Source organism: Pleuronectes platessa, chromosome 15, assembly GCF_947347685.1.
Source record: "Pleuronectes platessa chromosome 15, fPlePla1.1, whole genome shotgun sequence".
NCBI classification, from domain to species: domain Eukaryota; kingdom Metazoa; phylum Chordata; class Actinopteri; order Pleuronectiformes; family Pleuronectidae; genus Pleuronectes; species Pleuronectes platessa.
In genome coordinates this window covers 7,218,341-7,237,261 of record NC_070640.1, presented here as the reverse complement: position 1 = coordinate 7,237,261, position 18,921 = coordinate 7,218,341, and the positions used below count along the sequence as shown (strand labels likewise).

General features: G+C 41.5%; 1 protein-coding gene across 2 annotated transcripts in view; it reads left to right on the top strand.

The window, feature by feature from the left end:
* Nucleotides 1-17,681, top strand: part of LOC128456979 (gamma-aminobutyric acid receptor subunit beta-2-like) — a 51,310-nt gene extending 33,629 nt beyond the window's left edge. Inside the window, exons 5-10 of one of the 2 annotated variants that reach the window (XM_053441437.1) lie at nt 709-791; nt 11,323-11,460; nt 14,079-14,231; nt 16,059-16,303; nt 16,927-17,067; nt 17,334-17,681. In XM_053441437.1, the coding sequence (XP_053297412.1) occupies nt 709-791; nt 11,323-11,460; nt 14,079-14,231; nt 16,059-16,303; nt 16,927-17,067; nt 17,334-17,681 (1,108 nt within the window). Of the gene's footprint in view, nt 1-708; nt 792-11,322; nt 11,461-14,078; nt 14,232-16,058; nt 16,304-16,926; nt 17,068-17,273 lie in introns of both variants that reach the window. The other variant, XM_053441436.1, reaches the window with a different exon arrangement.
* The last annotated feature ends 1,240 nt before the right edge of the window (nt 17,682-18,921 follow it).

The window sequence follows — 18,921 nt, the reverse complement described above, 5'->3', positions numbered from 1 at the left end:
AAAAAAAACAAATATAACTTGAGGATGGGATATGTTCCCGTCCCCTCCCCCCCAAGTGTTTCCTGAGGTCATGACACACACTCATCAGGGCTCAACCGCTGCCACCGTTATCTCCGGCCTCTTGCTGTCACCACTGTCCCACCAGGTTTCGATTCTTGTAGCGACTCACATCTCAGGTGGGGCCGAACACGGGATCCGCGGGATTATCCTAGCAATGCTAAAAGTGGGACATGAGGATTAGCTTTTGCCCTGTAATCCCAAAAGGAGTCCCCGCTGCCACCAGCACCACTTCAAACCTTCAAATACATTTTCCCTGTGGAGGTTTTCAGGACGTTAAATCTTGCTTAGTGACATATGATTGTGTGAGTAATATTAGCATGCATCAGAATCCCTGCGTTTGGGTAAATGAGTATTAATTTTACTCCCATTTCTCCCATAAACATTGATAAACTTAATTGAAAACATGTTTCTCAAATTAGTTTAACCCCCTGGTGACCAAAACCCAAGTTGGTAAAGAAAGATAAATAATCACCTTTTCCAAACTCATCTTTGAGGTCTGGTCCTAAATTGGATTTATTTGTCTTTATCTTCTAATATCTTCAAAACAATATCCTGGAGGTCACTGCCATTATTCTAATGAAACCAATAAACGTCCAGTTTCCTGTCCGGTCCATTCTCATCATTGCGTCATGTGTTTGTTTTTTACAGGATCACGACCACTGCTGCTTGTATGATGGACCTGAGAAGATATCCACTGGATGAGCAGAACTGCACGCTTGAGATCGAGAGTTGTGAGTAAATCTTTTCTTCATCAGTCACATCTTAATAAACTTGATTTAGTAGCAGTGCTGAATTATATATATATTTCTTAACCCACTGTATTATTGTTTAATACATAGCTTTTCACCTTTACCCAGTTTGACACGGCCTCTGCTTTGATGCCATGGAGTGTGTGACACTCGGCCTTCACAGGGTCCCGACAATTTGTGCTTTGCTGTTGTGCAAGGATTTACCCAGGATTGTAATATTTTCAACGTAATCCTTCCCATCCAATTTGCAGTATTTCCCCTGGTGAAAGAAGAGACCCTCTTTCCATGTGAATATATATATACACCCAGCTGAGTTTGCTTTTCTACACAGAATGACAATAGTACACAGATCATTTTTTTTTTAATAAATATATATATTTAAAAATAGAAATAGAGGGAATTAAGATGGCGCTTACTTATAGCACTTTGTAGTTTTTGCTTGTTTTTGAAGAAATTGTACTTTATTGATTCTAGTAGTTCTGGGTTTGCACCCTCATGGTTGAATGCACTTATTGTAAATCGCTTTGGATAAAAGCGTCAGCTAAATGAAAATGTAATGTAAAAGGGACATTGCTGGTTAATCTCACCCCAGTTTGGGTGTAGATGAAAAACACAGCATAGCCCACATTAAATTAGGTACTTGTCATAGCTCAGCGCCCCCCCCCGCCTTCACTGTTGCAGGGAGCTACTTTGTGTAACATGGACTGATGGAGAGAGAGTAAATGCTATCCAAGGCTCACAGCTAGACGACAACAATTAATTGCCAGTACTTAACAAGGAGGGGGGTTCTGTGGTTTGAGTGAAGCCCCTAAGACGACTATAATTTAACAACATATACTTGAATCTCCAGTAAATTTCAGTTTAAGATCAATTAATATATAAAAGATGACAAACCTACAGTAGATTCATTTTTATATACTCTACAAATATATTCGTAGAACTTGAAGTAAAATGTTCCAATTTCTTTTATTCAAAATTAGCTTATTAAAAATCCACTACTGAGGCATATTGACCAGAGCAGCTGACATGACTGATGCAAACTTTAAAGCCCCAAATCTTGCTGCCAGTTGCTCACACACTAGCATCAGAAGTCAGCTCGATAACTGGGACTGCAGCCAGATGTGTGTAATGTGTAGAGGTGGCTGAAGGGCGTTTTGTAAAACTTGTGCCACTGAGCAGCGCGGCCTGCAGTCGGTGGGGAACTGGAGCGTGAGAGGCAATGGAGGTGGATGAAGAACTTTTGTAAGAACACAACAGAGAAAGTTTGAGCGGGGAAGTTCAGCAGAGGCCTGATGGTTGGATCAATGTGTTTGTATCAACAGAAAATGCCTTTATAATATAATTACTGTGTAAAATAATACCTCGGTACTTTCATGATCAGATTCTCCAGTGATTTTCTCTCTGCTCTAAATGTGAGAGTAGAACTTTCAATGTACGAGTCTTATGTTACTCGCAGCTTAACTGTTCACAGACACAGGTCATTAGTCCAGGAGTATAATATATTATAAATACAACAATGAAAGCTCCACTGTAATGTAGAAAGGTAATTTTTTAACCCATTAGACCCAACTGCCCACTGGAGATTCATTGGGGATTACAGAATTTGATGCAAAAAGTTTGTTGATATCAAAATCTAAATTAAAATGTACACTATGGCCTACAAAGAAACTCAGACTATAGTCTAAAAGTCTTTTGGCAGAACATCCCTAAAACCATCCACTCTTATGTTCTGAAGCTTGATGATCAGTCAACGTAAAGTCACCTCCAGAAAGCAGAGGGAGTCCATTTGCCGTGACCATTATTATTATTATGGAGAAACCACATTTCGTCCGTCACATGTATGCGAAGAAAAACCAGGGCTTCTTCCCTTGGGCCTTGTTTTCTCACATTTATAAACACCAATCCTGCACATGAGGTGACAGAATAGGCAGACAGCAGTAAAGTATTGAAGCAGCAGTAGGCCCGTTCTATTGTTGAGAGGATGACCTTCATGCTGCCACTATACACGACGCTCCTCACTTGTCATCTGGAGTTTTCTTAGTTGAGGGAGCAGCTAGCGAGGATGCCTTAATCAAATCTCCACCTAACTGGGGATCTGGTGTGTCTCTGGAAAGATGGTGCAGAGCTTGTAACTGCAAATGTTCCCTTCACACTGTGCCAGTCAAAGTACTTGTTTGGACATATAGTGCAGGGAGCGGTGGTGGGAGACAGAGAGGGACAATGGCTGCTCACAAACGAGTGCACCTCATGAAGCAGCTCATCAGCGACCCGAGCGCACATCCCTCTCTTTTAATTTGGTGACGGGCCTTTTCCCATTAAGTTTAAAACACACTTGCTGGGGAGAAGCAGCTGTGGCTGTGGGGCTGGCTGTGTGTGTGTGTGTGTGTGTGTGTGTGTGTGTGTGTGTGCATAGATTCGGGTATTTGTGTGTGTGCCTCCTGGAGAAGCAGTATGAGGAGGATCTCTGTTTGTTGGAGCTCTTGTAGATCTAGTGTTGCCTTCAGTGTCTCCGCTCTTTGGTGGAGATGGTAGATTTTCATGCGGCCCTGTTCTTCCCCTTCTCTGAATCCCTGAGTGGTGCCTGCACCTCCTCACTCCTCGGCCCTCTGATCGCTCCCTCTTTACTTTCTCTACACCTCTGTTAACACTCCACCCCTCCCTTTCTCTCCCTTCACTCATTTGCGAGTGTCATTATCTCATACTCAGCTCTCTGTTCATCGGTTGGCTTGTTTCCAATGAGTTAGATTATTCTTATATCCCCGGTATTGAGCCGCCGCCTGTGATTTAATACGATTTGACAGGTTGAATAAAACATCCAGGAACTTCCATTCATGGATCAGGCCTCTCTCCCTTCACGCTGACCTTTTCTAATTATTTCCGGCAAAAGTTATAAATCGCTGACCCTGGTTTCATTACTAACTTTTAATCACATAATAACAAGCTGTTTGCGTTCTGCGGTCACGGTGTCAGCATGGCTATTTTTATGTCAAGAGAGACGGAGACACCATATTGATTTTTACTTCTACAAGAAACTTAAAAATATAAATTAGTCATTTGAAAATGTTCTTATCCTTTACTCTGCACAATCCTTCCAGAAACGAAACAACACTACTCAGGCCACACAGGAAACTATAGCATGAAATATATTTATTTACTATAATGGTTTTTCCATTATAAACGTAAACTCACCTTCACCGTAAAGGTATCAGATGCTCTTACGGGTCAATTCAGGGCTAATGACATTGTATGTGCAATGGCACAACCCATTTAAAGAGCAGTAAATTTAAATAATATGATGAGGGAAGCAGCACTAATCACAAGTCTGTAAAGATGGTAACCTTTAAAATTAGTATTTATTAAACCACTTGGCAGTTAGCAACCTGCCAGTTACGTGCCCACTGCTTACAGCCATTTTAGCAAACTGGAAGCTACCATCTGCTCAGACAGCCGCAGGGGGATTCAAAGAACTAACGTTAAACAACAAAATATTTATTTAAGATGATCCAGTCCCTAATAGTGGGACCATAGACCGTATATAAAGGCCAGATATCCCCCATACAAGTGGTGTTATCGTGCACATTCAGAGCCAGAGTGTGGGATGTAGTGATCTCGGTGTGGAGCCACGTTATGGAAGTCCCGCAGATAAACACGTTTGATCTACCATGATTTCTCACCCCGTTTTTATAGCATTAAATAACTTAATAAAACTAAACCTAAAATGAGCACTTGGAACATGTGATAATATTGACTCCCATCCATTAACATGGAGTAGGTAGGGTTTACGACCTGTACTGCAGCCAGTCACCAGGGGGCCGTCAAGACGCTTTGGTTTCTCTTTTGCGCAGATGCAGTCAGTGATACATTGTGTGACACATTCTCGAGAAGCAGTTTATCTCCTCCCACATCTCAACAGTGCTGTCCCTCACAGTGAAGAGGATCTACTCATACAGACCTGCCTCCACTGACCCTGATGGAGCCGAACAGCAGCAGCAGGACAGTGAAGCCCGGAGGACGTGGCCCCCTCAACAGCCCATAACCCTGTGCTACACATTCTGACACCAGAAATTAATTATTAACAAAGAGCAGCCGGGTGAAAATAAGGGACCTGAGGGCTTCCTTGATGGAAATAAATGAATTAGAAAGTCTGTAATATTATCATGGGTCCAGAGGCCCGAGGTGCGGGTTCAACGGTTAACAAGCTCCTGCTCTGTTATTTGTTTAAGCTGACTCATAAATTCACCACGAATTAACTTGAACACTGGACTGAAAATATTGATTACATAAAGTAAAACTGTTAATCTTGGGAAGTGTGGACTATTCTGAGACGTGGCCTGAAGCTGAACACAGCAAGGAGGATGTTGTAAAGCACGGGGGGGGGGGGGCGGTCAATACCGAACCTAAAAGTTCTCCCTCCTAATTCAGCTTTTCATCTCATCTCATTCCAGGTTCATCACGTAGTTTAGCCGCTTCCCCGCGACTCTGAATTCAGTGTTGCCTTATCTATAAACATAAACCATAACTGGAGAGAGAGAGGTGATAAGAATGACTCCGTAGAAATGAAAGCCGTATAAGATAGAATATAAAAATCAATTCCTTGTTCATGAGATATTTGTGCCACTGTTACTCCAAGGTCTTCATGGCTCAAATACACCGTGGCTGTTTGCAGGCTGGTTTTTATCATGAGGCAAAGTTAACTTGACTTTAATACGACACTATACCCAGCGCTCACGTCCAGAAACGGTGGGAAAGGGTCGGGTTCGTAACCTTTCAAGCGCGGCCCTGTCAACCCGCGTTTGTTTTGCTGTAACTTCCTCAGCATCTCCACGATGTAATGTGTAATTCAGGACTGTAGCGTAGTAGGCCACACACCGTCTTTCACCTCAGAGCAAGGAAATACCATTCGCTGCATTATTAAAGCAGGTTAAGCCTGTGACGTTGTGGGTCAGTGTTACAGTAAAGCTGTTTACTATGTACATTACACACACCGCTGTGCTGTAGCTCTACCTCCACAGGAAGCAGATTCAAGGGCTGCATAAGTACCAGCTGTGCATCTTTTTAATAAATCATAACAGGAGTAGGGGTCACGGAGCTGTTGAATAGTGAATACTACAAAAGAGCTTCTCAGTCCTGATTAGCAGTTTTATCTTTAGTGTATGTGTGGCTTGAGGTGGATCTTCTGGAGACACCGAATTCCGGGAGTGTAAGTGAAGCTGTATTGGGATTTTTAATACATAACACACGACAAACCATTATCTTCTGGTTCATACAATTCAACGTAGCTGCGGCTAGGGGCCAGAGCACTCTTGTCACTTTCAGACTTTGAGTCAATGGCTCTGAACAATGGAATCACATTTGATTTATACTAAATAAACCCCTCCTTTCACAGAGGTAGAATGTTTATCCAATCAGCTCTCTGCGTGTTGTCTTCAGGCTTAGATTCGGTCACCTTCAATCTGAATGAGGACCCCTTCGAAGTCTCACTACACATTGAGATCAGGCCTCTGCTGAGTGTCAAACCTGTTTCTCTCAGTGAAACCCCCGTTCTCTCAGACCCCCTCGTCTGCGCCGTTTAAACACCTATGGTCACTCTGTTGCAGACAGTAAGATAGCCCCTGCTGTGAAAACCCTTTTGTTTCAGCAGCAGGCTCAGGAGTCACCAGCCAATACACATCAGCACAGAATGTCACCAGTCTAACTGCAGAAAACATTCTTGCAACAACATTCTATATATATATACTTGTCCATCTTTCATTAAACTTATCTAAATACAAAATGTCCCATCACAAAGCTGAAACACAAGTTAGGACAAACCTGCAGCCGTCGATATATTCACATCCTCCGCGCTCGTCAAAACCGATGTTTATTCAGGGGAGTGTTATTTCACACAGTGGCTCTGCACTCACCATGAAACCATCATTCCATTACGCCACCTTTACCCGCTAATGACTATATTTTCTGCACCAGCGATCCACATCATATGGACAGAGCCCACTTCCGCTCTCCATCCCTCTCCCGCTATCTCTTCCCATCGCAGCCCGTTTTTAGAAACTGCACACATCCTCTGGGGTGTGAACGGCCTCCACACTCGGGCTCGAGCGGCTTATTTATTTATCTTTATCTTCAGATGTTCCGTCCCTGTCCAGGCAGCCGCGGCTCGCTGTGTACCGCCAAAGGTTTGAGCACATTTCTTTTTAATTGGACACCGGGAATAACATTAAAGTCGCTTTGAAATGCACGGAATCAAAAATTCATCGCAGACATATTTAAGAGTGGAGCAGGCGCTTGTTCGGGGGGGGGGGGGGTGGATTTGATGTGGGTGTGAGTGGATTTTTGTGTGCCTTCCGGTAAGATTGACCTGTGTATTAGACACACAAATAGACATCACAAGTTTTATTTTTCACACACATTCCCCAATGGTTCTTTTAAGCTAAAGTTGGCGCAGCAGTAAAGAAAACCTAGATATTACTCTTTATAGTGAATAAAGTTTGGAGCTGTGGTATCTTTTGATTATACGGTGCAGTTTTGTGATGAAATTCATAAATGGTTTCCCTTGAAAATCTATCTGTTCTCTTTTGAGATGCAAAGAAAGTTGGATAGAAAAGATTCTTGAGATAGTTTATAATGTTTTCATGGCCTTTAAAATATGAACAACACTCAATACAGGGTTTTTTACATTGAGCATTATTTTTCAAAGTTTTGTTACAGGTAGTAAGCGTAAGAAAAAAACCGTTGAAATCCCTGATTATGTTTTGCCTGGGCAATATCAAAGCCAATGTTTTATCTCCCTCCAAATTCCTTCTTTGCCCATTAAAACAAATCAACTGAGACATTATTTCATAAGCCTGATAAAAAAGGCCTGGAGTCAGATTTGGCCGGGGAGATATGCCAGAGTCCCAGTTAAATAGCTTTGGTATTGTATTGCTATCTCCTCTGATGCTATCGAGAACAATTTCATTTATTTTTGGCCTGCTCACGCTCCCAGACTCTGGAATCCACGACAGAAGCCTTTGTGTTAGCGAAAAATACATATTGTCACATTCATAGATTTTTCTTTCTTTCTTTTCTGTCTTTTCTTTTTGTGTTGAATGTCAGAATTTGCATCTCGTGCCACCGGCGAATCAAAGGGGCTAATTCAATTATTCTAATTCCATCATTTCGGAGTTAATAAAAATACTCTCACGTCTGTGATGTGCTGCCAATTCGTCCTCCCTTTCACTTAATTTCATGTAGAACGGGTTGGTCAGGAGGATCCATCTTTGCCAAACACTGTGATGTAATGCAGTCATAACAAAAGCCCAGTGAAGCAAAATCAATAATGTAGAAACAATGATGGACAAATCACAGAACTGATAGATAACTGATATTTGCTGGGTTTGCTGCAATTGGTTGGATCAATGGTGTTGTGTGCTAGCGTCCTATGGAGCAGCTGTGGTGTCCACACCAACCCAAGCTCTATATTGACCATTTCACTTTGAAGACCAATAGGGTCTTTAAAATCAAATGGATGTCTCCATGGGTATGTCCTGATGATTCATCCTCTGAGGAGAATGATTGTTGTGAATGTGATTGCAGTCTCTTACATTTTGATATATCCTATGTAGAATCTTGACTGTTTCTCCACTGGAGGCATTAGAGGGAAGGTTACCAATACAATGAGCTTTCCCACTCTGGGTATGATTTCCGGGACTAAATGCAATGCTTTAACTTTTAAATTTGAACCTGCAGTAGAGGAGGTTATTCAGTTTTATCACTTAGGAAATGTATCCTAAATTGAGTTATTCCTGTCTGCCCCTGACCCGGCCTTTATCTCATCCCATCTCCACTAATAGAATTTCCCTACACCCGTACACTTAGTAAAGAAGCACTTCATCGTCTGCAGTTTGTTCAACAAGCAGCTGCCTGGCTTTTTGCTGGAACACACTGATCTCATTTTGCCATTTCCCCCTTTTTGACTCATTGGCTTTGGAAAATACATTTTGGAATTCAATTGATTGCCTCTTATGTAACGTGATGCGGATGATCATCATATAAGACTACGCTAACTGCCTGAATCATTTTTAAAGAGACAAAAAAAATGTTGGTGCATTTCAATGCGGAACACACTGGATTCCACTTTCATTAAGAGGAAGAAGAGATGTCAGAGTGTGAGCGTGATGCCACAGAAGAGTCTGCTTTAATAATTCAGAGCAACTAAATAGGTCACACAACTATTAATTAAGGAGAAAGAAGTACAGAGGGAGAAGGAAATGGGGGAGGAAGAGTGAAAGATATATAGTTGTGAGGGAGAAACAAGCGAGAAGAGAGAAGGAGAGGGATGTAGTGGGAGAGAGGGAGAGAAAAAGACGCAGCAGCAGAGCACCAGAGGAGGAAGAGGAGGGGAGAGAGGAGGTGTGATATAATGGTCCACATTTTATGCACTAATCAATGAAAGAGCGTGGGAGTTCCCTTTAAATTGTTCTGTCAAACATGCTTTTATTCCTCATCCCCGGTCATCAGCGCCTTCCCACACACACACCCCACACACACAGTACACACACTCATACAAAACAAACGTGTTAATTCACTTCCTTGCTGTTACACCACCTCATCATCAGCATTTGACAGAGTAACAGTCACGCAGTCTAAGGGAAAACAGAAGTCAACTTCCGTGCGTGCAATTTAGACGATATAACAATAATCGCTCGGGCCAATTCTACAAACATGCATGAAAATCCCCATAGCAGCAACAACCACTGCAACCATCACAGATGATTACTTTAGTTGCATGTTGAAAAGAAGAAAAAAAAATCACAAATGTCATTTAATCCGTCCCCTGCTGTTACCTTAAAAATGTAAAAAGCCTGCAACAAAGGTACCTTGAGAGAGATTAGACGTTTTTATCAGTTTTATGAGGTCGATATTTGGCTGTTTGTGCCGAGGCAGGGAGGAGTACTGCAAGTCGTGGCCCTCCTCCTTCACAGGAGAGCGAGTTCACACTCCAGTTCACCCGTCGTGACGAGCTGTCAGAGCTCTGAGATAATAAACCACTGCTAGCTTGCCATGTTTAAAAAAGATACAGCCTCCTACCCACGATGCACTGCAGGGTAAAAGGTTCTGTATCGCTAAAGATAGTGGACATGGAAAAGTAACTCTGTAAATGTCTTGAAAACAAGATTCATCGATTTGCACGATGACGTCTGGTGTGAAGACCCAAAAGCAGCTTGAACTTAAAGAGTCATTAGTCACATGCACCCAGGTTCAATGCTCAAACTTCAAAATGGTCTTTTCTTTGTATTATTATCCCTTTTTCAAATTTCTGTTTTCGTAGTAACAGGGTTTTAATGGTGAGCCCCCCTTCTGGAAAAAGTCCCTGAACACATCTGCTTCCCATCCCTCTCCGTCTCCTCGCTCCTCTTCTGCCGCTGGGACCAGGGCCTTCATGCCCTGAAGTCAGCAGACATGACAACTGCACCCGGGCAGACAGTCGGCGGTGGATTATGCAAGAGCCGAGTTTCGTGGTCTTTGGTTGAGATTAATATTAATGGACTCGCTTCTTGTCCCTTTGCAGAGTTTTTTTGAGTTTCAGTGGTGAAAATTGAGGCCAAGCCTGTTTTTTTAATCATTCTTGTGCCTGATGTTAATAATTTAGTTGCTCATGGGATGAACATAATAGAGTTGGCTCATATATATATTCAGTCATATATGTAAAGGGTTTCACCAGTTACTGTATGGAAGGATGTATGTTTAACAGCATTTCATAATTTATGGTTTTAACAGGCTTTTTCATTATTCAGTCATTGTCAGGGTACAGTAGGCCGACATCAGTGTGCCTTGCTTAAGGGTCCATCGAAAGGATGTGGCTTCGAACAAGGCTTGCCCACCCACTGTTGTGTGTGTGTGTGTGTGTGTCTGTGTGCTTGTGAATTAAGGTTCAAATGCACCATTTGTCCCGAGTGTTTCCGAGTTCATTCCATGATGAAGGGGTCAATATGAGTGGAGAGCACACAAGTGGATCATTTCAAATCTGAAATAATAATAATGATAACAGGTGATACAAGTCATGCAGGTACTTGGTGATAGAAAATACAAAAGAGAAGTTTTTGAAGCACCCATGTCGAGTGAATGATTATGAGATTGCTTCTACTTGACAGTGTCAGAGAAATTAGTTTCTCGTCCGGATGTTTTTATTCATTCTGTCGAGTCCAGTTTTACGTGTATGTGTAAGTACTTAAGTATAGACTGATCAAATAATAATAATAAAGTGTAGTTGAAGTATGATTTCAACTTAATGAATATAAACGGGACTTTTAAATAGAAACTGTATATCAGAGTCATTCTCTCCTTGCTGTTGTTAACCACATATTTTCAATCAGTGAACCAACGACCAAACGCTGTGTTGTCAAAATGTGAAATTATGACAAACGCAAACCTAATCACGCTGAGTGATGAATGGACTGAACTGGGCGAGATCCAGATGGGACCTGGCGATAAACATCTCCAGTCAGACCATTAATAATGCCGTTCTCTGTCTCAGATGGTTACACAACAGATGACATCGAGTTCTACTGGCGAGGAGGACACAACGCCGTGACGGGGGTGGACAAGATTGAGCTCCCCCAGTTCTCCATCGTGGATCATAACCTCATCTCCAAGAACGTCGTCTTCTCCACGGGTAACGTCCTGAGCAGATTGAAACGCATGAATCACAGTCGTATAACACACAAGTGGCTTTTGTTACCGAAAGGCACCAGGTTGAAAACACAGCACCAGTAAAATGTATATAATGCCGCCTAACATTATCATCACTACAAATATTATCTTGACGTTTGTATATTCAATTTAAGTGGGCCCTTATTTTACTTTGACATTATTTATATAATGTATATATTTAGTTACTTAGGGTTATTGCATTTTATTATAATTACATTCCGTCAAGGAAGAAAAAAAGTAAAGCAAAAAAAGATGATAAATTGCAATTCATATCATATATACTGCAAAGAAAAACAGCGTCTGCTAGTTTTCAGGATTGCAAGATGTTATGTGAATATACAAACGTACATAAACAACCTTCAAAATGAAGCAATAACCTGGGAGACCGAAGTCACAACGACTTATTTACCAGCAATAAACAAAAACAATGTTGTCTGATGCAGAGAGATATTCATTTCTTTTGCATTTTCATATTCCTGCATTTGTCATGCAAGTAGGCAATTGTAAGTGGGACAGAGGTTCTGCTGAATAGTTTTCTGTGGGGGCGACTGTATTGTTTAAAAATGAAACATTAACACAATAGGAACATAGTGACTCCAGCTACGAGAGTCTGTTTTCTCTTCAGGGGACACACACTCAACGCAATCTTATTAAAAACATACAACATTTAATGGTACAACGTGTACCATTGCTTAGCATGCAGGTAAGTCATCCCAAATGTGTCCCTGCAGTGTTCCCCATGTTATTACCTAATGCAGCAATATGGGAGACAGGGGGATTCCTTTTTAACTCACTGCCTGTTGAGATATGGAGAAACCAACCCGGAGGTCACGCAGAAATGCCGACATCAGCACAAGAGCTAGAGCATTTATCCAATTTACGTGTCATAAGTGGCGTGTTTCATTCCAAGGATAAGCAATGTCATTGTTGCCCTTATGAATAATAAATATTCACCAACCATCTCAGGAAGTGGTAGCCTGAAATATACTCCATTTATATAATTCTCAATTAATCCATTCTCATTTGTTCTCCCTATCAAACAATCTTTTAAGACTTCTATAACCCTATATTCTTCTTAAATTGATCTGTACTTTCAAGTTTTCCATTTTATAAAGCATGTTATTGTATGAGTTACACTTGAACTTAAAACCAGCTGGTTTACTCTCAGTTAAGAGATACAATCCACCGAATAGAGCTCTGCAGAAAGGATTAAGCTGCTTAATGGATTTGTCTCCTTGGCTGCTGCCCAGGCAGAGCATGCTTCATATATGTGATTCTACTCTTATAGTTCCACTTGTCGATCACTCACCTCCTTTATGTCCTCAACGATCTCAAATTGTCTTGCCACACTCGCTCCCCTGGCTCCCCTCGACTCACACTGGCCTTACACCGGTCCAGCCGGGAAGGGAGTGGCTGATGTTGCCAGATGATCCAGGCCCCAGGGTCGAGTGTTAAGCTCCTCATAAAATCCAGATGTTAAGCCTAAAATTGACCATTTAATGTAATTCACGGACTGACCTTCAACATTTGTGTTTACCTGCTTCTCCAAAGCTATAACAGTAGGTGGCAGCTAATTACCCGTGGTTCGCCTGAAGATACTCAGACAGAAAACACTCGGTTCTGTCATGTTCTCCAGTATGTTGCACTGTATGTGTGTTTCAGCTCTTCTTGTGGTGCATGCCCCCCCCCCACCCCACCCCCATCCAGTTGTAATTTGGTTTAGCAGCTAAAATCAAAACGCAGCCCAATTCCCCAAAGGAGAGAAATGTGTGTGCTGATACAGTTTCCCCTTCTCCAGAACCCTGTTGTGGGCTTATTTCAAATACAGCAGAGATAAGCAGAAAAAAAGAAGAACTCTCCACAGACAAACATCCAACCTCAAATATTGAGCATAAACACAGACAGTGGAGAACAGGTAATTCTGACGAGTGCTGATGCTTCAGTTCAGTGGAGACAACAAATATGGGTTTTTACTGAGAACTTCTGTAATAGACAACACATGAATAAGGGATTATACTCAAAGTGAGCCAGAGTTTCTCTCTTATTGTACGTTATTATCATTTAAAGTATAAGAATCTGCATTTAGGACGTCATACACTTATTGCAAAACTGATTAATATAACTAAAGACAGTGCTATTAGTCTATCAACATTTTTTTCGTGTGGTCTTTCACTGAGCAAACATGTCAAATGTCCATGAAAAGTGAGGGAGTTTACACAAGCCGTTTGAAAATAGTCCTCAGGCGAGAGGGATTTTTCAATATTTTCCTTTAAATCAATTCATATCCAATCTCCTTTCAACAACACATTTTTGTTGCTGGTTATCATCAAAACAAACAGTCTGAATTTACCACAGTGGCCAGAAGCCATCAGCAATTCTCTGACACATTTTTTTTTTTTTGTAGTTTGCTTGGATAACTTGATTTTCCCCAAAATACACACCGTCTCTCTAAAATAACACAATCAGAAAACATTCAGTCCCGGAGACGTAAGCATCTGTGGCAAATACTGTGAAAACATTTCCCCTAACACCGCCTCCACTTTCTCTCTCTATGTGTCCTCGCCCGTCCTCTCTCTGCAGGTGCCTACCCTCGTCTGTCCCTGAGTTTCAAGCTGAAGAGAAACATTGGCTACTTCATCCTGCAGACATACATGCCCTCTATCCTGATCACCATCCTCTCCTGGGTCTCCTTCTGGATCAACTATGATGCCTCTGCTGCCAGGGTGGCTCTAGGTGAGGCCCGCTCACTGAAATGCACAGACCGGGGAAATCCATCGGATATATAGATATATTTTTTCACCAATTTCTCTTCTTAATATTTAATTTGGGAGGTAAGACATGTGTTGAAGAAACCTTGGATGGAAATATGCAACACAAAGAAGGAAAAAGCAAAATACCTGCTTGATCCTGCTCTAAAAGAATTTCTTTCAATCAGCTAAAACCTTTTGTCTCGCCACAGATTCATGCGTCAGGCCTTTGAAGGACATGACTAAACAATTTTCCTTTTTCAATTTCATTCATTCGTGAATTTTCTCATTTATTAATTCACTTTTTTACACTTATTCAGTTCCTTGAAAAAGAACCGCAGCAATCCACAACTATTTTACTTCTTTAGCAATAACTTAGGGCGTTAACACGTTCAAATATCCATCCCCAGACAAGAGCTGTTGCTTCTTGGACTAATACATTTCCCGCTGACATATTATGATGGATGACCAACTTCATTTGTTTCCACTCTGAGTTGATAGCCTCTGTGCCTTTCTGAAAGTCACAGTTCTTCCCCCCGTCATCCTCAATTATGTAAACCCTCTCTGGGCTTTGAGGTTTGTATCGAGCTCCTGACTTACCCCACGTTTATCTGAAGCTCCCTGTCTTCTCCTCACCAAATTCCATCCAACCAGCTCCGCCCATCCTTCTACCCGTCCCTTGCTTTTGTCGACAAGGCAATTTCACTGATTGACGACTGAGCTGCATTTAGTGATCCAGGGGGAAGGCGTGCATGGGATTTAATGAAAAAAAAAAGAAAAGAAGGTAATGCTCCATAATGGAGGCCGGGCAGCCGTGTTGGCAAACACGCGGTCACCCCCCAATCTTCGCCAGATTCAGGAACCACTTTCCTCTGACCTGGTTTCGGGCATTAAAGTGGACCTGTAATAGCTGCAGCACACGGCCACAGTGCTGCAGAAATCCTTTGTTGTTATTGCTAAGCTCTTGCAGCAACAGCTTGGGAGAATTGCCTGAATCCTATTTGGAGCGGTGGTCACCTGACAGCTGGGAGACAGCTGTATAATAATTTAGTAATTGTTTACTTAGACTCTCGGTGGAAATGTTCTTAAATAATTGCGCTGTGTGTGTGTGCGTTCAAAGGAGAAACAAACAAGTGCATGTGGGAGGATTCATGAGCTGAAAAAAAGAAAACCCCATTACTTAATCATGTACGGAAAATCACATTTATTTAAGCATTAAAATCTGCATCCTAATGCCAATTATAATTCAGACGTATAGATTATACAATAGAAACACACACTGTTGTAAACACAGTTCATCCACGAGCCAGGGCTTTGCTAAATACAGCAGAAATATGAATTTTAAATCAATATTAGTACGCGTTAGGGTTTCACTCATTAAAAGCACAATCTCGAACACATTGATGTGCCAAGTCAGTCTGACAGTAACTAACCCCCCAGCTTGCCTGGTGAGGCTTATGAAAAATTCTCGACAACTTTTCTCAGTCGGACTTCTCCACTAATGAACACGACCAAGGTTGACATTTGAATTTCAAATTGCTTTCACCGTTTTAGGTGCTCCTCTTTTTTAGCTTTTCTACCAGTGCCTGGTCTGAAGCCATGGGGGGGGGTGAGACCCTCTGTTTGATTGGTCCTGACGGGTTTAATCAAGCACAGAGTCAAGCTGATAGGTTCAAGATATATATTGCAGGATCAAAACTGTCATAAAATCAGTCAGAAGAGTCCAGCACGGGGTTTTGATATGATTAATGCTCTGGATTTAATTTGATGCCAATGTGTGAGTAAAGTAATGACTGCAGTCTTTCACTCTCAGGTATTACCACGGTGCTCACCATGACTACCATTAACACCCATCTGAGAGAGACCCTGCCCAAAATCCCCTACGTGAAGGCCATAGACATGTACCTCATGGGCTGCTTCGTCTTCGTCTTCATGGCCCTGCTGGAGTACGCGCTGGTGAACTACATCTTCTTTGGACGAGGGCCTCAGCGACAGAAGAGGGCGGCGGAGAAGTTGACCTTAGCAAACAACGAAAAGATGAGGATGGATCCAAACAGGGTAACAGGATTTTTCTCTCAAAGTCGTGCGCTGGATGAGCTCCAGTATTCTCAAACTTTACGTTAATTTCTAGATTCACAGTGTCACATGTTTTTTTAATAGTTAGCGGGGACAATTTAATTTAATTATTCATGAAGCCATGCAAGGAGCTCGGAATAGTTATTAGCAAAGAAAAAGAAATGTCACCAAATCCAAACGGAGGGTTGACCTAATGTTTCCTGCCCTCTGTGCCAAGCAAAGCCAGGCTAATAAGCTTTCCCGTTTTTCTACTCCCAGCTGAAATGAACTGATTGCTTCTTAGAAGAGATGCAGAATGCTCCATCATAACACGAGTGCATATGGACGTGCTGATATCACTTGAATACAAAACACTGACTAAACTAGGGGGGGGGGGGGGGAACTGTGGGCGCATTAATAGGCTGTGTCATCAAGTGAAACACAGACATTTCAATGCACTGATAGAGAATTGCATTATTCAAGAGCAGTTGTAAAAAAATTGGCAAAGTTCGTGTGCACAAGGCTTCGAGAAATTCACATTATTTCCAACTAACACAAACGTGCCTCTTGCCATGATGCTCGATTTGCTCAAGTAACCGTGGCCAATTGTGCTCGCTGGCTTGCAGTGGCTGGTGGGGAACGTGGTCGGCCGAGACGATACCCTCTACGCAAGAATGAAACAGAGGGAACTCGATGGTCATGACTCAATGTGGGAGCCCATCTTCGTGGATGACGCAGCAATGGGACTGGGGGATCAGAGGAATAAGGTATGGTAGAAACCTAATTATTAGATAATCAATTTAACGCAGTATTCTGGTACTTCACGCACTTCTCTCGTTTGAATTCTACCAGACACAACAGCAATAGCATTTCTCAGTGATGGAGTTGTGTTTTTTTGTATAACATAACTCCTAAGGACAGTTTTCCACTTGTGCTCGGGAGGTAAAACCAAGACAATAAGCCGAAGACAAAGGCACTAGATGCTAAAACTAATATAATGATTCTGTGCTGTTTTTTTGGTTTCTTTAAACAGATGGACTCACATGAAAACATCCTTCTGGGAACCTTGGACATCAAGAACGACATGGGCGTTTCAGAGCTGGCTCTCGGCCTCAACGATCCACGGAATACCATGCTGACGTACGACAGCTCAACTTTACAGTACCGCAAAGCAGGGCTGGCCAGGCACAACTTTGGCCGCAATACCCTGGAGCGCCACATGACTCAGAAGAAGAGCCGACTACGGAGGCGCGCCTCACAGCTCAAGATCAACATTCCAGACTTGACAGACGTAAACTCTATCGACAAATGGTCGAGGATCATCTTTCCAACCGTCTTTTCCTTCTTCAACATTGTCTATTGGCTTTACTACGTCAATTAAGAAAGAGGAGAGATCATCGGCGAGGGCAAGAACACACAGCAAAACATGTTGCTCATTTCTTGTTTGTGTCTGGTTTATGTGATTTTTATGTGTAACACTGAACTGAATTACTTCTGTACATTCAGGACTGGGTCCATCGTAACTCGGAGTTCGGCATTTGCTGACTTACACGTGAAAACCTTATAGAAGAGAGATTACAAACTTATAAGGTGCCTGTTCCTGACTAATTATTTAAAAATTTTACATATTTTGTGTATAGTGTATCCTGGCATTTTTTTTAAACGTTTGTTTGCTAATTTTTTTATGTTTTTTATTACTTAGGATTTTCAAACTACCCAATTATTTGCCAAAATACTGTAGTTAGATGAAAAAATATAAAAGTTGACGTGTTACTTTTAAATGACAGTTTCATTAGGAACTACTTAAAAGTGCTGATGATCATTTTCTAAGATTAATTATGTCAAGAAAACAAAATGTATAGTTGCTAGAATTCAAACCCGATATCCTCAAGGTCCTCAAGTTCACAATTTACAAAATCAACCTTTTTTGTTCTTTAACATTTCAGAAGTACAATTAAAAAAAAGATTTCTAAGCATTTTTAAGTTCATAAACCAGCAAATCAAAACTAAACTCTACTGAAAAAAACGGGATTAAGTTCTATTGACAAAGATCATTCCAAAAAGTCCAGGTCTCAATTCAGATTGCACTCAACGAGCCGGCTGATGGTCCAAAAAAACGCCTGAAACCCATACAGCCAAACCAGATTGTTATTCCTGGGTTCTGGGTTCAAGATGTTAAAAGAAAAGCTGTTACAAATATTTACAATATTCTTTTCTTTAAGAAATTTTGGATTTTCTTAAATATTATTATAATTATCAACAGTGGAATTTAACCCAGGGTGCATTTCCATGGAATGTCTTTGGGAGCGACTGTGTCTGAAGCAAGTGGTTTAGTCTTTGAGTTACTCTAAACGTAAACATCACTCAATATATAGCATTTATTTTAGGGGAAATATGACCAACGTAGATAGTTGACAACGGCTGGAAAGACACTTTATTAGTTAACGTAATTCTTCCATGGTTCCAGAAGAACACAGAAGGTGAAGTTCAAATGACTCGACAGGTCCACAGAACAGAGAGATTGCACAAAAAGCACAAAAAACATCAAATATCAGGTGATGACAATGTCATTTTGTTGGATTTTTTCTTTTTTTTTTACACTGATTTCTCTTTTTTAATAT